General features: G+C 44.6%; 1 protein-coding gene across 5 annotated transcripts in view; it reads right to left on the reverse strand.

Moving 5' to 3' along the window:
- The window catches only part of CLEC16A (C-type lectin domain family 16, member A), a 231483-nt gene that overhangs the window by 190063 nt on the left and 23677 nt on the right, over positions 1-17743 (reverse strand). For 3 of the 5 annotated variants that reach the window (XM_005871740.2, XM_005871739.2, XM_014544185.1), the window contains exons 4-10: positions 16427-16575; positions 13446-13551; positions 11866-11871; positions 11371-11494; positions 7871-8045; positions 6303-6356; positions 2854-2967 (exon numbers count right to left, since the gene is read on the reverse strand). In XM_005871740.2, coding sequence (XP_005871802.1) covers positions 2854-2967; positions 6303-6356; positions 7871-8045; positions 11371-11494; positions 11866-11871; positions 13446-13551; positions 16427-16575 — 728 coding nt within the window. The remainder of the gene's footprint in view (positions 1-2853; positions 2968-6302; positions 6357-7870; positions 8046-11370; positions 11495-11865; positions 11872-13445; positions 13552-16426; positions 16576-17743) is intronic. The other 2 variants (XM_005871741.2, XM_014544186.1) reach the window with 1 other exon arrangement.

Consider the following 17743-nt stretch of genomic DNA (forward strand, 5'->3'; position numbering starts at 1 on the left):
ATCAATTTCAATTTAAAAAGAAACCCTGCAGCCCTAGCCAGTGAGGCTCCGTAGGTTGGAGCATCGTCCAGTACACCAAAAGGTGGCGGGTTCGATTCCCGGTCAGGGCACATGCCCAGGTTGTAGATTCAATCCCCCAGACAACAGGGACCATGTGTTGGAGGCAACCAATCGATTGCTTCTCTCTCTTTCTCTCCCATCCTCTCTCTAAAATCTATTTAAACACACACACACACACACACACACACACACACACACACACACACGCAAACCCTAGCACCCCAACCATCTCTGAGGTCTATCTTGGAAAACCAAGTCTAACCTCAGCAGTGAGTGTCACATGGGAAGACATTCTGTGATGAAGCCTTAGCAGCTATCTTGGGTTCTGGAAATCACAAGACAAAAGTAAGTCCAAAGGGACCCAATACATTCTAACTTGTTATTCATGTAAATGTAGTATGAATTAGTGCAGACTGGGTGGGGACTAGGGAAACTGAAAGGCAAACACATGCCTCATGTGATGGGGCAGCTTCTGAGATGCTTCCTGCAGAAACATATGCACAATAGGACCAGATTTTCTGACTGTTCAAGACAATCCTGAAATCAATTTTCAGTGAAACTTCTTAATTCATAAATGTTTCTTTTATCCACTGTGAAGACCAAACCAAACAACTCTGAGGACTGGGTTGCAACCTGCAGAATTGATGGCACTTTAAGTGTATTTTCCTCCTGTCCTCACCAAGAGCTCTTTGGAGCAGGGCTTGCTCTCCCTGTTTCCTATCTGGGATGAAACAACTTGCCCAAGGTAACCTGCTGGCTGGCAGGGTCCTCAGCAGCCCTACTGATTCTGTCGCCATTACTTGCATTCGTTCTGCAAAAGTGAGCTTAGGAAAGCTGCAAAGAAATATCTCTGTCTTCATAAACACCAAGTCAGCTCCACCTTTTCTAGACCATGTGTTCTCATGACAAGGACCATTAGGGGAGTGTTTTCTGCTCCACACTGTCACCCCCACCATCTCTAGTTAAATTCTCTCACCAAGCACTATACTTTCTCTTTAGAGCACTTATACGACTCAAGATAGTACAGTTATTTGTATATTTGATCAACATTTGTCTCTCCTACTGTACTGTAAAGCTCCAATGTGACAGAGGCTATTTAGGATTTTGTATATCCCCAGAAGTAGCATGATGCCAGGTCCAAAGAAAAGACTTAAGAAACACTTGTTGAGTGAATCAAAGAGAGGACGGGCCACACAGGGGCCATGAAAAGGCCCCATTCAATACAGCTGAACTAATGCCACCACCAATAAGGACAGAAAGTTTCTGGGAACCTTTTAAGAGGCTCAAATGCTCCCTTAAAGAAAAATGGCCTGGCTTAGCAGTCCTACACCAGAAAAAACAGAAGGACAGGGGACTTTTGTAATGAATGGTACACCATACAGCTCTGGCCTTTCATGCAACAGGATCCCCCTCCACCCACTCCTTCAGATATGGCAACAGAGCTGACTGCCCGAGGGCAAGGCCAGCCTTTTACCTGTGTGCCTACACTCTAGCCCAGGGGTGGGCAAACTTTTTGACTCGAGGGCCACAATGGGTTCTTAAACTGGACCGGAGGGCCGGAACAAAAGCATGGATGGAGTGTTTGTGTGAACTAATATAAATTCAAAGTAAACATCATTACATAAAAGGGTACGGTCTTTTTTTTTTTTAGTTTTATTCATTTCAAACGGGCCGTATCCGGCCCGCGGGCCGTAGTTTGCCCACGGCTGCTCTAGGCTCATCTCAGACATGTCTGCTCAGTCCACACTGCAGCAGATATAATGACAAACAAGATGCCTGCCATAAGCTGCTTAAAGCTGGTAAGATCTTTGCTAAGAGGGAACTAGCAGCAAGGACCTTCCAGATTTTGGGTTTGGTAAGGACACAGGTACAACAGCAGAAACATGGGCACACTGGGGGAAAAGCAACCTGGACCAGTACTAAGGTAGCCTGGAGCTCAGTACATATGAGCAGGAGGGGAGAAGTGAAGGCAGGCAAGATACACAGGAGCTAAGCTGGGAAAGCCTCAGAAGTCATTATACTGGTCATCCGGTGTTTTCCTTTGACAGAGCACAAAATGCTCAAACATGCACAAACCACATATGTCCTGTTTAGGCCAAAGTTGAGTGATAATTTAAATCCTGGGAGATTTTGTATCAAAATGCAGATTGCCAGCTTCTCTGGAAACATGAGAAAACCTAGCAATATTGCATCCATATTCCCGCAGAATGACTGCAGTCTGGGGTGGAATAGCAGCTGCTCACAAAGGATGCATACCCTCTCCAATTAGCCATAGTCCCCAACGCTCCCTACTGCCCTCAGATAGGGCCTATCTCTTCACAGATGTCCCATGACCAGCCTCTATAGCTATTTGTGTCTTAGGCAAGGTATTCTCTCATTTTGTCCCCATAACAGTGTCCCATAGATATACAACCTGAGGCCCAAAGCAGTATAATTCCATGTTCAATAACATACAATCACGCATGTAACATTATATTTAAAATTGTTTTTCTTGAAATATTAATGTTTATTGCATGTAACATTATATTTAAAATCATTTTTCTTGAAAAAATAAAGTAAAATTAATAATAATAACATACAATCACTGAATCTATTCCTGGTATAGACCCCCATATTTTCCTGGGTACTCATCTCAAGACTCTGATTAGGTTCCCTGAATCCCAGAGTAGTTTAGACGTCACTGTTGCTGTAAGCAGAAAGTTGGTTTCCGGTTTTAGAGAAACACACAAGTTAACAAAATGAGCCATGGCTTCTTATCAAGGTCTAGAAACAGTCGTAACGCTAATGACTTACACAACTTCTCTGAACATCCTGTTCAGTCTTAGCGTACATCTCAGACAGATCACCATTCAGAATGACTTCAGCTAACGAGTTCACCAGGGGTGCATGATGTATAATTAGGAAGACCTGGTGAGAGAGAAGAAATGGGATTTGCATTAAAGTGTGCAGTCTTTCAACATCTTCCTTTCTTGATCTGCAGTGACACTGGGCTACACAAGCCCCGTATTAAGCAGCAATCTCTGTGATACAAAATCCAAAGAATGGGTGACATTCATGAGAAATGAGTTACACGTTTCTCCTTTAGGGTTGCCCCTCCCCCGCTTCATTCAGACTGTTGCCTATTTGGCTGGCTGCTCTTCAGCGGAAGGAAATGCATTAAAAGCAAGACTGTCCCTCATGGCTGGGTGAGGCCAAATCCCGCTGAAGTAAAGCACAGTGGGAAAGGAGCAGCCAAACCAGCACACTCTTTCCTCTCCACAGGCATTTCAGTGTCAAAATCGATTATGAAAAGATTAGAAGGCACCGGCCCAATACTTTAGTTAAACGGGAAGAAGGGGCTGGTGAGTCTTGTTCCAATCAAGGACTTGGCAAAGGATCAGCTACACAGAGATCCACCACTGGAATGAGCGCTGGCCCCTGCGGTGGACTTCGGCACACCAGAATTTCATGGCAGTATGGGTAGGTGTGGAAACTGTGGGGAAGAAAAGCCACACGAGCCAGAGATAGACTGAATTGTGCCAGGATGCAAAATCAGAAGGCACTGGGCCATCTGGGATGGCCCCACCACCCCACCCTGTTGCCCAATATTCAGAGGAACAGCTTTAGGAATCACAGTATTCAAAACTGCCTCACAAAGCTCGTTCAGACACACCTGCTACCTTGCTTTAAAATGGAAAGGCAAACCGGTTCAGCACAGCGTAGGGTTATCTATTATTTGTATATGAAAAGGGTGTGTGCGAGAACATTTGTATTTGTTTTTATATATATATACATGGAACAAGGTTTCAAACCTCGGCACTATTGTCAGGTCATAATCCTATATTGTGGGGGCTGTCCGGCGCACTGTAGGATATCTGGCGGCATTTCTGGTCTCTACCCACTAGGTGCCAGTAGCACTCCCCACCCCAGTTATGACAACCGAAAACATCTCCAGACATTGCCAAACATGCCCTGTGGGGAGAAAGGTTTTGCAATCATTCCCAATTGAGAACCCTTGGTAGAGAACATTTCTAGAAGGACAGAGGAAAACCCTGTAACTAACCTGAAACACCAGCTGCCTCTGGGCAGTGGAACTGGGTGCCTGGGGGGTCAGGGTTCAGAGGGAGACCCCTCCCTACATGTCACTTTGTATTGTTTGAATAGGGTGAATATATTGTTAAATAAAATAAATACAATTCAAATTAAAGGTACAGGCAAAATAGCCAAATGTAGTACCTATTTACTTAAACACACACACACACACACACAAAACATGTTTACTATCATAGAGAATACATAGTATGATCACATGAATTCACCCATGTCCAGGGCTCTGGAAGGCATTCAACTACTAGCAATTATGATTATGAGGTAGGTTAATTTTCTCACTTTCTCATGGCCAAATTATTACCACACTTAACTACACAACGAATCGCAATCACTGAGTTCATTCATTACACAAATACCTACTGTGCACTTATGTGAATGTGACCTTAATGATCATTTAGTTATTCTTTTAGTCAATCCACATTCAGTGAGTGCCTACTAAGGGCCCACTGGACAAAAGTCAACTGATTCCCACCTATGGACCCACTCAGGCTCATTCCTTCCTGAGCTCTGGATGAAGAAAAACAAGTAAGGGGAGAGCCAGTCACTGCATGGTGTGTGGAAGTGTTTGCAGGCCAGACTTGAAAAGCTGGGCCAGCCTACCTGCACCACACTCTCCTTACCAGTGGCAGTTTAGTTTCAGCAGGACAGAATCCTGTCATACTAAGTTAATGTTGTTAATGTGAATTTTCTTGGTTTTGTGGCTGTGCTTGTAAAATAATTGGCAAGGATGATCTGATGTAAGGCTTAAGAACATGAGGTTTATACCTGCTTTGAGGTTTTCACACACTTAGGCAACATTATAATAAAGCTAAATGAAAATGCAGGGGAGGAAGGGCTCTGTCACTGAAGCTGAGGTACACCAGATGACAAGCTGTGCTTTCTGTGTGTTACTGAAACAAGTATTAGGTGTATGAGCTGCTGGTCCTTCACTAACAGACAGGAGGAAAGGGGTTCTCAGAGTAAAGGGGGGTCTGACCCCTCACTCCTCGGAGGAGACCCTGTCCGTGCAAGGCTCCCACAGCTGAAGCGTCCTGAGGGTGTGTTCCGTGAGATTCCTGTGGCTGAGCATCTGGCCTGCTCGGGTCCTGCCAGACTCCCAGAATCCCAAGCGGAGATGCTGGCGGATTTGTAATGAGGTGGTGGAAAAAGCTTCCAGGAGAGGCTGGGGTTTGCACTGAGCTGTTTCACAGAGGGGCATTCAGAAGGAGCGAGCAGCAGTGCAGAGCTCCAAGCAAACAGAGCCCCCAGAACAAGACGCTAGGAGTGAACAGTGAGCAGGCCACTGCAGATCCTGATCAGCTGAGTCGCTGGGAGGAGGCTGGGTCTGCGTCTCTCGCCTCAGGCCAATGGGAGACAGCCCCACCTCAAACTCAAAATGGCCCAGGGACCAAGTTAGAAGGACATTCTCTCAGCAAAGCAAATAAATGCCTGTGCCATTTGCAGAAGTGAGAACAGAGCTCTGGTCAAACGTTTGACTACTTGACAGTCTAATGAGATGGCCTGAAAGTCTGGACTGCTTGTAATAAAAATATTTTTAAAGTTATGTAACTGGGTCGCCATGGAGTTTTTCCCTTCTTGTAAATATTACATAATTACGAGAAGGAAACACACTTAAGGGGGGGAGGCAGACAAATTGGCTTAAGACGCAAATCTGGGAACTGAGGCTGCTACAAGATACCTTCCAGAAGGTAATCTGGGAACTAGAACCATGACAAAAGCCTTTAAAAACAGCCTCATTAGTGGAAGTCTATTAAACCAGGGTCGCTGTGTGTATGCACACAATAGTCCTGCAGTTTGGGGCTTATTTCAAAATGCCATGAATAAGACCCAGACAGTCCACATTTCCAGGGTATTTAGAACACTCCTTGGTTGTTTTGGAAACCTCAATCCTCATGGTAAAACTCAACTACCTAAGTGCCAGGTTAGATTTATTTTTTATTTCTTGTTAAATTTCCATCCACTACCATGCAGAAGATACTGGCACCTCTACTCGGTGTGTAGAAAACAGAACCCCCATTTATTTTCTTATCTTATTTCAAGATGGGGGACACTATGAAAGAAGATAGGACAATGTGACGGGAAATTTCTGAGGGGCAGCAGCATTCCAAGGTCCCCTTCATGTGGTGGGGAAATGGGCACATGATCAAACATACCTGCGACAGAAGATAGAGCGACACCGGCAGGCTGATTTTGGGCCGTTCTCCTCCCTTGAACGTTGAGGGGAAAGAAAGAGGGAGAAGCCCAGGTCACACAAGTGAATGGCACGAAATATATGCAGCCAAAAGCCATCTGTCTGGAGAAGAGGCACCCTGTCCCCTAATTTCCTCCAGGACCCTGAGTTATTTTGGCCTATTGCTAGCTAGTCAAAAGTCCACTCTGCAAAAGAAATTCACCACCAAATCCCATTCAATACCATTTGCAAGACTACGATTTTTCCACCTGAGAAATCTTTCATCATTAGTCACGGATTAGAGTTTGGACCCAAAAGAAGAATTGGCTCCTTAAATTACCAAGAATGTTAATTTTTCCCAGCTGGGACATGGAGAGCCCAAGTCCCGGCCTGCCAGGAAAGCCCCCCCTCTTCCCCAGGGGCCTATTCTCAGGAAGAGCTTTTAAAATGGGGCAGGGAGACTGCGGTACTATAGCCTCTGAAAAGCCTCTCCTTTGCACTGAGCCTCACCGAGCTCCGGCTCACACCAACCCTGAGAGGATCTTCAGGACCCTGGTTTTGCTCAGGGAGGTTAACTGCCATGTCCAAGGTCAAGAGTAAGGAAAGGGAAGAGATAGAATTTAAACCCAGGTCTGAAAAAGCCACTTCCCATGCTTTCTGTCTGCCCCCCAGAGCTGCCTCTGCTAGACTTGGTTAGGGTTGCAATTTTCTTCCATTTACTTATTTTTAGTAAGAATCTCCATCTTCTACCTCCAGAAAGAAAGCTGCACCCCTGTGAGACACATCTGGCTCTGTCCCACCTCCTGCTGAGGCCTCTGCCCCTTAACTCTGGGAGGGACTGGGCAGAAGGCCTCCACTCCCTGAAGGAGCATTTCTCATGGGGGAAGCAGAGAACTACCAGCTCACAATTTCCTGGGGGCGGGAGGGGGCAGGTTAAATATGGAGATTTCTGGTCCATCCCAGACCCAACGGATCAGCCTCCCTGAAAAGGGGAGGACACCTGAGGATGTGCACTTTTAAGAAAAGCAGGCATTCTCCCCACGAGGGACTCTGAGCCTGTTAACTGGAGACAGTCATTGCCCTGGAAGCTTTTCAAGTGCATTCCATCCCTTCATGTCCATTTTGTGCAAGTTTTGTGGCTGGATGGATCTTTTCCAAATCAATTAACCCTGGCAACTACCAGAAAAAGTTACCAAGGATGAGAACACCTCAAAAGAAAGATGCACAGAAGCCAAAAACCTAAATTCATAGAGGTTTCCTGTTTCATTCTGATGTCAGTATTCTTTTCTCATTCACTTTTACAGTTTTTACAATCTACCCCCTTCACACACACACTCCTCGCCCGCTCCTTTCTCCTTTGCCCTCCCCCCTCCCCTACTTGCAGGAAATAAGAGGAAAAAAAAAGAAAACCAGTGTGCTTTGAAAGGAATCGCTCGCAGGCTCAAAGCTGTGGCCCCTTGCAAAGCTCAGCCCTATTCAAGGTGACTGTCCTTCCCTCCTTCTGAAGACCTTCAGCCCGCAAGAGCAATGGGGCCAGGCCCCCAGACCCACCTTGTCCTGGTTCTCCAGTGAGTACACGTAGAGGGGCAGGAAGAGTCTGTTGAGCAGGTGGTCCGTGAGCACGTCATTGAGGAACTCACAGTTGATGATCAGGATGTCATTAAGATAGTGCAGGTGGTCCAGGTGCTCAGCCACCAGGTCACTCAGTTTTCCTCGATTCCGGTGCCTGCCAATAAAAATGACCACCTCAGTCTGGAATCCAAAGCTCAGAGCCCTTGGACCTAGACCAATGGCCTGAGACTTAGGTCACTGGGTGTACTCATTCATACAGCAAATATCTGAATTAGTTTCAAGAAACATCTATCCTGCCCTACCAATGGGGGACACAAAGGGAAAAGGACCTAGGCCACTCTAATGTATTGATTTTAGGGGACTCCTGGGGTACCCCACCCTCTGGGGGCCTCAGTATAACTCACCCCCACCCCCAGCCACCACCACAACCACAAAAAAAGATGGATAAACAAAGCAAAGAAACAGCTAAGCTCTTGGCAAGCCATTTCACAAGAGGATCCACTAGCCAATGTGGCAAGATCCCCTTGCTCCCAAGATAAGCAGTATTAATGGAGCAATAAATCCTTGCTAATTAAAATGCTCTAGAGGAGTTCTGAGGAGAAAAGCAGGCCTCAGCAGCTACGCGGGACCCACTGGCCCTGACCTTATGTGGGACAGAGCGCAAAGACATGACATCCGACCTCAGGCCCCAGCGGGTCTCTATCTCCTTGTAGTGAACCAATAGCATGCTGGTTGGCCCCATGGGTGAGTCAGTGTCAACCTCACAAAGGATGGCAGAGCCCCTAAAATAGCTGGTGGGCCCATTTTCCCCACCCCCAAAGTGGTATCTGTTACAAAAAGTAATCTAGATAGGGTAAGACACTTTGTTTGTATTATGGGTATTACTCAAGTAATAGACGGCCATTTTAGAAGACAGAAAATTGAAGAAGAAAATAAAATAAAATAAAATAAAATAAAATAAAGCAAAGTCTCCTCTAGCTCCACCACTAACAGATGATATTTTTGGACTTGTGTCCCTACATTCCGTTTTTCCACATTTCTATCTCCCCATAGTCTCACCTAAGATGCAGGTGTTATATATCTATCCATCCAGTCATCTCTACTTTAAAATTGGGATCAATTTTGCTTCTTTTATATATCTTTGGATAATCATCCTTTATTATACTTGAATATGATATGTAGTAAGTATTTATGGCAAATACATGTTGTAAAGCCTAAGCGTGTAATGCAGTGGTTCTCAACCTGTGGGTCGCGACCCCATTGGCGGTCGAACGACCCTTTCACAGGGGTCGCCTAAGACCATCCTGCATATCAGACATTTACATTACAATTCATAACAGTAGCAACATTACAGTTATGAAATAGCAACGAAAATAATTTTATGGTTGGGTCACAACATGAGGAACTGTATTTAAAGGTCGTGTAATGCAGTGGTTCTCAACCTGTGGGTCGGGACCCCATTGGCGGTCGAACGACCCTTTCACAGGGGTCGCCTAAGACCATCCTGCATATCAGACATTTACATTATGATTCATAACAGTAGCAACATTACAGTTATGAAATAGCAACGAAAATAATTTTATGGTTGGGTCACAACATGAGGAACTGTATTTAAAGGGCCAGAAGGTTGAGAACCACTGGTGTAATGAGTACCTATGGACCACAGCCCACCTGAGACCTAGAACATTCATACACCTTTCACAAGCTTTACCCCACTTAAGATACTGTGGAAATTTTTCTCCCACAGGATATCTAATGCACTTTACTTTTTAAACCTTTACTTTAAAAAACTCTTATCATAGCAATATATGCAGATGAGTTTAAAAATCAAATAGTACTGATAAGCTGATAAGAAAAAAAAATAGCAGCTCCTGGACCAACCTCCCCCACCCCTGCCCACTCTCCACAGGAGGTGGTTTTTAACTTTTAGTTGTTTCTGTGGTAAAATCGGAGAGAACCTCTATTTTGTGACTGAGCCGCATTATGTTATGCATTATGTTATGACAGAACCCTTTGTATTACATCCACTCCTTCCCCCCAATAGTCATTAACAACTGATGTTGACATTATCATAGCCATTCACTGCAGAGACAAACAGAGGACTAGGGGTTCATGTCCTTCCTTGTATAACCTGTTCTTCTCTCCGGAGTTAACTGCCTCCTTATGTTTCATATCTACACCTGCTCAAATCCATATGAAATTGCTCCATCAGATTTGCCATCTACCTTTCCTTGCTTTTTTTTTAAATTTTAATTTAAATTCTTTATTGTTTAAAGTATTACATATGTCACCTTTTCCCCCCATTGACCTCTCCCAGGCCGCTCCCACCCCTTCTTGCTTCTTTGTCAACATGAGATCTAATATGCTCTCTCTCTAGTCCCCTCCCCCTAGGGAACCTCCTTCCAGAGTCCCTTTATCATCCTGAACCCTTCTGGGTGTGACTATCACAAGTCTGTGCAAAGCTGTCACTCTGGGACAGTGGTTCTCAACTGACGACAATCTTAAAGGAGACATTTGGCAATGTCTGGAGGCATGTTTCATTGTCACAACTGCAAAAGGAGTGCTACTGGCATCTAGTGGGTAAAGGTCACGGATGCTGCTAAACAGTTTACAATGCACAGGACAGCCCCACAACAGAAAATTAGTTAGTTCAAGAGACCAAGAGTGCCGGTTGGAGAAATCTTTCCCTGGAATTTCTATTCATTACTCTAGGGCCCAAATTACCATCTTCATCTTTTTAAAAAGACAAAAAAAAAAATAAACCCCACAGATATATTGAGATATAATTCACATACCGTAAAATTCGCCCATTTAAATCACAAAATTTAATGGGTTTAGTGTATTTGTAGAGTTATCTAAGCATCATCACAATCAATTTTAGAACTTTTTTATCCCCTCCCCTCAAAAAAGACCTATACTTAGAGCCAGTTACTTCCCATTTCCCCCATAACCGCCCCCCCTCCAGTCCTACAAAACACTAATCTACTCTCTGTCTCTATGGATTTGCCTATTCTGGACATTTCATATAAATGCAATCATACAATACGTGGTCCTTTGTGTCTGGCTTCTTTCACCGAGCACAATGCATTTCAGGTTCATCCATGGTGCAGCATGTATGAGAGCTTCATTCCTTTTTATTGCCGAATACTATTCCATTGTATGCAAATATATTTTGTTTACTCATTCACCAGCTGACAGATCACTTACGTCTTTTTACCAGCCGCCTATCACCCCATCTACAGGTGTACTGAATTTACTAACCCTCATTCTCTCTGGAAGGTATCTGAGTTGTCTCCAGTTTCCCACTATTATAAAAAGTAGACAGGTGGGTGGAACCTTTCAGAGTATGTAAGTCCATATCATGCCTACACATAAGCGAGTAAGTTTTGTTCTAATGTTTATTTTTCCTTGATAAAAAGGAAATTCTCCCCTAATCACTCTGTCTGTCTACCTAACAAGTACCCCACGAGGTCACTTACTCCTCATCAGTCTGCACACAGTTATCAAGTTCGATCACGTGGCTCCCGATGAACCAGACCAAATTGGAGAAGTAAGGGACAGCAGTTTTATCTCTGATATAATGTAGCATGGCCTGGTTATCCACTGGGAAAATTCACAAAAGAAGAGAAAAAAAGAGTCAAGCTACCAAAAATAACTTGGGGGAGATTTAAAAAAAAGAAACCATAATAAAAAAAAGTCAGCTACTATTATCTGAATCTTTTCTGTTTTCCCTGAAAATACTTGAAAATGGTTATTTTATTCATAAAACTATACTTATCAAGGCAGTTCTTATGCTATTTTTATGATTAATAAAATTAATTAATTGAGTTCAACTTTAATAGTGCATTAGAAAGCCTACTTATCAGTGGTGTGTTTAGCTAGACTACAATGAAAGCTACATTCTTAAGCAAGTTTCCTGTGTATACATGTAATGATAAGTTAAGAAAGCGAAAAATCAGAGGTTAATAACTTACATGACACTGGAATAAGGAACACGGGACTCGTCATTGAAGGAAAGGCAAAAAACAGACAACGGTTAACAGGGTTAGGAACTGGGATGGTGAGACAGCTGCTCAGAGGGAGAGAGCTAGGGCAGGAGGCATCTAAACTAAAAGACACAGGTTAGAAGAGAACAAGAGAAAACAGATAACAGGAGGCAGCAGAATTGCAGCCTGGAGCAGGTCGCAAACTCAGAAGCCAGGCTGGCAGACGACTCAGTGAGTGAAGCCAGCAGGCCTGGCCAGTGAACTGGGGAGCATAATTGCAAAGGGGGCAACTGCTCCTCAGCACAGGTTCACCACCATCCTGCAGGACTGTGAGCCCAGAATAGCCAAATCTGCATTTTCAAGTCAAAAATCCAGATTATTACCCAAGATCTTCTAATTTTTAAATACTGGCAACTATAGTCCTGGCTGGTGTGCTCCGTGGTTAGAGTGTCAGCCTACACACCGAAGGGTCACAGGTTCAATATGCACTGAAGGGTCACAGGGCATGTATCTGGGTTGCAAGGTTTGATCCCCGGCCCCAGTCAAGGCCCATACAGGAGGCAACCAATCGATGTGTCTCTCTCACATTCAATGTTTCTCTCTCTCCCTCCCCTCCCCTCCCACCCCTCCTTTTAACTGTGTCTGAAAATCAATGGAAAAAATATCCTCGGGCGAGGATTAAAAAAAAATACTGACAACGATATAATTTTTCAAAAAATATCTAAGCCAATTAAAAATTGTCTGAGGACTGGATTCATCTAACCAGGCCCTCAGATTTCGACCTCTGGATAGGCCCCACTGAGCTCTTAGAAAGGCTCTTCAATTTAACACAATCCCAGAGCTAGGCTGGAGTGAGTCCCTGAGGAGCTCTTGCCCCTCCCAATTAGGGGTCATCTCAAGTAACAACATGTGAATTTGTGAAGGCCAAAGCCCTTTGGTCCCTGAGAAACAGTCCCAGCTTCAGTGTGGTGATTACAGGGAAACTAACCAGAAGGTATTACCCTGAGGGTCAATTCCAGGTGGGGGAGGGAGAGGGGACTTGTGTGCAGCCAGCCTTGGTGCTGGTGTGGGCAGGGAGCTGTGGTAGCCTTTCTCTTGGAGGCAATGATTTGGGTATTAAGTTCATCTTGAAAGAAAGGAGGGCTTTGCAGCAGGCTGAGAATACAATATTGCCCCCTGCTGCTCATGATATGAAATGCTTTTATACATGATTTAAAGATAACATACCCCCTGGAAGATATTTTATAGGCCAAAACAGAAAAATTTAAATCTAACATTTAAAAGATAACTCTGCTTTATCTAATTATCACATGACCACTCCAAGTCCCACATGTGCCTCTCTTAGAACACTGCTACTTCTGTGTTAGCACTAAGATAACTTACCTGACACTGGAATAAGGGACAAAATGCGTATGCAGGGAAAAGACAGTGGTACAAAATTCCTGTAAGGGGCCAGCTAAATGTCCAATGCCTACAAGCCCTTTGTGAGACAAGCAACCACAGCTACAGTAAATGAGCTCCTGAGAGGGAGCACTAGCTGCAAGGCAGAAATCATAAGGAAAACTTACCTTTGTAGACGTTCAACGTGATGGTTCTTACAGCAATTCTAACCATGCTTTCAGGGTGATTGAAAAATTTGATGGCTTCTGTGTACAGGGCAAAGTCATTAGTGTGCTAAAACAAAAGAAGTACCAAAAAGGAGTTACAAACCCATAAGACAGGCCTGCCCCCACCCCGGCTTTCTGAATCCTATCACAGACATCAGTCAAAGACCCCCCAAAAATATTACCAACATGGACGTTAAGCCAGTGGTTCACTCCCAATGGGGAATGTCGGAAGGAATGGAGAAGGGAGATCATGGAATAGAAAACAGTCCAGACCCAGGCTAATGATCTGTCCTACCACTTCTTAGCTGTGTGATGTAATATTTCTAAGCCTCTATTTCTTCATCTAGAAAATGGGGATAATAATTCCCACTTCATAACTGCCAGGAATAAATGAGGTTACTTCCAACACAATGCTAACTCCAGCACCGGATACCTAATAAGTACTCAGTAGTAATGCTGGTTATTATTAGATGCTGCTAAAAAAAAAAAAAAAAAAAAAAAAAAAGCAAATGTCAAGTTTTACTACATCCAGAATCTCTCTTGCCTATTATATATTCCTCTATTTGGAAATACTAAAAGTGTATACAATATCATGGTGGAGGAGGGTCTTAGGAATAGTCTGTCATTAAAAAGGGATCATCAGAACAGACAAAACAGTTCAGAACCACAGAACTCCCCTGAAGAGGGCCTAGAAGAGAAAGCTGGCGTACTCGGCTGCCGTCTTCTGGCCAGTTTTCCCACAGGCTCCAGAGCCAACTGAGGAGCACTCACGGCAGTAAGGGAGTGGGGACGAGGCCACCTCCAGCCACCACCACTGTCTAATAAGAAAAACACGACTTTGAGCACCAGAAGTCAAGTGTGCACTTAACAATTTGGTAGCAACTGTACTGGCCCACATGAAAGAGGAAACCAAGCCCACCTCAACAATGAGGCTCCCACCACTCCTCTGGTGACCAGCAGGATCTTCTTCCAGAAGCATCACTCTGGCCCCAGAATCCCAGCGTCCTGCCCTCTTAGCTGGGTGCACAGAAGCCCAGGTGCACCTGAGTGGAGGGATAGTGTTTCTCTCTCTGATCTGAACTTTGCAGGTGGGTTTTCTTCCACCTGGAAGAGCCCCTCAGAAAATTCTAATGTCATCTAAGTGGTCTCTAAACATGTTTACTGAGCACCTACTATGTGGCAAGGCCACACAATGTTGATTTTTCAAATTGCCACCGTTTTTTGTGATTGGCAGCTAGTATTCTTCCCTTTGAGGCCAGCTCTTCCCCACTACCAATCCAGACAAACAAAACCAAGGTTCAGGCCACTGTTGCTGCATCATATGGAAATAGCTAGATGGACTCTGCTCAAACTCAAAGGATATGTTTGGGACTATGATCTGACTTTAGATCCGAGGCTTCACAGCATATGTAACCACCAATCAGAAGACACCTGCCACGCAAACAGCAAGTGGTTGTGTGATAGCTGGCCTCCAAGATGACCCAATGATCCTCACCTCCTGTATTCACACACTTCTGTCATCCTCTCCTACACTGAATCAGGCTCTCTTTGTGGCCTAAAGAATATGGCAAAAGTGATGGTGTGTGGCCTCTGAGGCTGGGTCATAAAATGTATTCCAGCTTGCCTTGGTCTCTTGGATCATTCATTCTAGGGGAAGCCAGCACCAACTGGCCAGCCATATGAGCAAGCCACCTGGGAAACAGAAATTCCAACCCTAATCCAGCCTTCAGATGATGCCGCGTCACGAGATATCAAGCCAGAAATGCTCTGCCAGGCCACTCCCAAATTCTAGACATACTGTGAGATAAATTCGACACAATTCTGACCAGAGAGACATGAGAGGAAGTCTGCTGGGAGGCTTCTGGGAAAGAAGGTTTTTGGAAGTTAAAGAAACCAAAAAGGAAAGTGATCTCATCAGGCTTTTCAGCAGTGGCATGTGAGCATGTGAGGTTTGGAGCTGCTGCAGCCGTACTGAGATCATGAGGGCCACGCCTGACGAAAGATGCCGACTGTATGATCAGCAGAGCAGGAAGATGGAAAAGCCTGGTCCTTGGTGAAGGGGTTAGCCACAGGATGGACCAGCCTCAGGACAGCTGGCATCTGTAACTTTTGGTATAAGATAAACTGGCTTTATTGTTCAAGCTACTTTTAATTGTGGGAACAATAGCAATTTATTTATTTAAATGTGTAGTAATTCTCCCAAGGATTACTAGGGATGTTAACTTCTAAAGGACAGCAATAACACACGGCTGGTGTGGCTCAGTGGTTGAGCATCAACCTATGAACCAGGAGACGATGATTAGATTCCCAGTCAGCGTACATGACTGGGTTGCGGGCTCGATTCCCAAGTAGGGTGCGTACAGGAGGCAGCTGGTCGGTGATTCTCTCTCATATTGATGTTTCTCTCTCGCTCTCTCTCTGAAATCAATAAAAAAAATCTATATACCTTTAAAAGAATAGCTATGACTTTAGGGAGCCAGGTACATATTAGGTGCTTTGTGGGCATCATCTCATTTAATTCAATCCCTGTAAAAACCCTACAAGGTATATATTACCATCCCCATCTCTTAGAGGAAGAAACTGAGGCTTAGAGGACTGGGACTTCTCTAAGGTCACACAGCAGGGAAGTGGCAAAACTGGGTCTGACTGGACTTCCTGTTTTCCCCACAGGGTAACACGACCCCCAAATCAACTTCCACGCACTTCTCCCTGCCAAGTACTCCGCTCTCAGTTTGCAATAGTTGAATTTTACATAAGAAATGGAAAGGTAACTTATTAAATTTAAAAAAGTAAGCATGCCAAGGCCAAGCAGTGTTGCTATGAAAATCAGAAAGAACAAGCACATAAGTGCTTTGTAAACAGAGAGGAGGCCACCCGGACAGAAGGTGCTGCTCTGACCAGCTGGCTTTGCATCCAAATGCACCTCCCCGGCAGTCACTTACCTCATTGTAAAAAAAATGGACAGTGTGGTTGTTGAGTTTTAACGAAAGTGTTTTCAGGAACGATATATAATATGCCATAATCTCTTCATCGGAAAAGTCAAACTTATGTACAATGATAGAATTTACATAATTATTAGAGAGCAAATAATCTAGAGGGAGAAAAACAAAACAAAAGAACAGGTTAATTCGTGCTGGAGGATAGACAAGTAGAGAAAGGTAACAAGCAGATGACCATATGAATATACACAAACCAGTCAACCTTCTGGGTGGGTGGGGTTAAACAAGCTAACAGGGAGCAGCTTAACCTTTAGCCTCAAAGAAATCAGCCACTATGCGTAGTCACCAGAAAGTTCAAAAGCAATGCCAGAGAAAAGCCCGGGGTACCCCACCCTCCCACACCAAGCAGAAAAGAACCCTTGAACATTTTCTTCATTGCTGGCACAACTCAACACCGAGCTGGGAGTGGGACAAATGAGTTGGTGCGTGGGCATTTCACAATCAACCCACGGATGAGGGTAAAAAGCACTGTATTATATAAAAAGTTTCCCCATTTTGCCACCAAAAGTCACCCCATCATTCCTGAATGCCGCAAAGGGCCTCACACACGTGGTTTTTTTCTCCCTATATAGTTTTTATAGCTTTTCATAACCTCCACTACATGCCTAGCACCAGGCTGAATGCTTTACACTATAACTGTCACAACGATACTGCAGAGTAGGCCTCATTCTTCCCATTTTGCAGATGAGTAAAAAAAAAAACTCAGAGAGGTTGATTAATTTGCCCCAAGAAACAGAAAGTTGCAGAGATGGAACTGGAAGCAAGGTCCCATGTAAAAGCCTGTGTTAATATCATCACTAATGGGGGTCGACAATGATGAGGGCCTGGAGGCACCGGGGCCAACGGAAGAACGGCTACTCCCTCGAAGCTCCCTGGCCCTGGCCCCTTCAGAAATGCAGGTTCAGCATGGTGAGAGCTTCCCATGATGCAAAGGAAGCTGGGTAACACAGATTTTAATGCTGCATCTCCTGAATTTGCAATGTTGGCCACTAGACTGGCTAGTTTTTAAAGCTGTGCTGGCCTGAAAACATAAGTCTGTAGACCAGCTGTGGCCTATGGGCCCCTAGTTCGTGACCTTGGCATTGGGCCCTCCTCTAAGTCCTCACCAGCCACCCTTCAAAGCAGGCTCTGCTGTATCCTGTCTGTCCTCTGGACTGCCAGCTTGTGAGCTCTGCACCACCCCAGCTGCTTCCCCACAAATGGTTAAAGGCAGAGCACCATCAACACCTGCACCTACAGGCAGACACACAAGACAGGAGA

The sequence above is a fragment of the Myotis brandtii genome, unplaced genomic scaffold (genome assembly GCF_000412655.1).
Source record: "Myotis brandtii unplaced genomic scaffold, ASM41265v1 scaffold355, whole genome shotgun sequence".
In the NCBI taxonomy this organism is placed as follows: domain Eukaryota; kingdom Metazoa; phylum Chordata; class Mammalia; order Chiroptera; family Vespertilionidae; genus Myotis; species Myotis brandtii.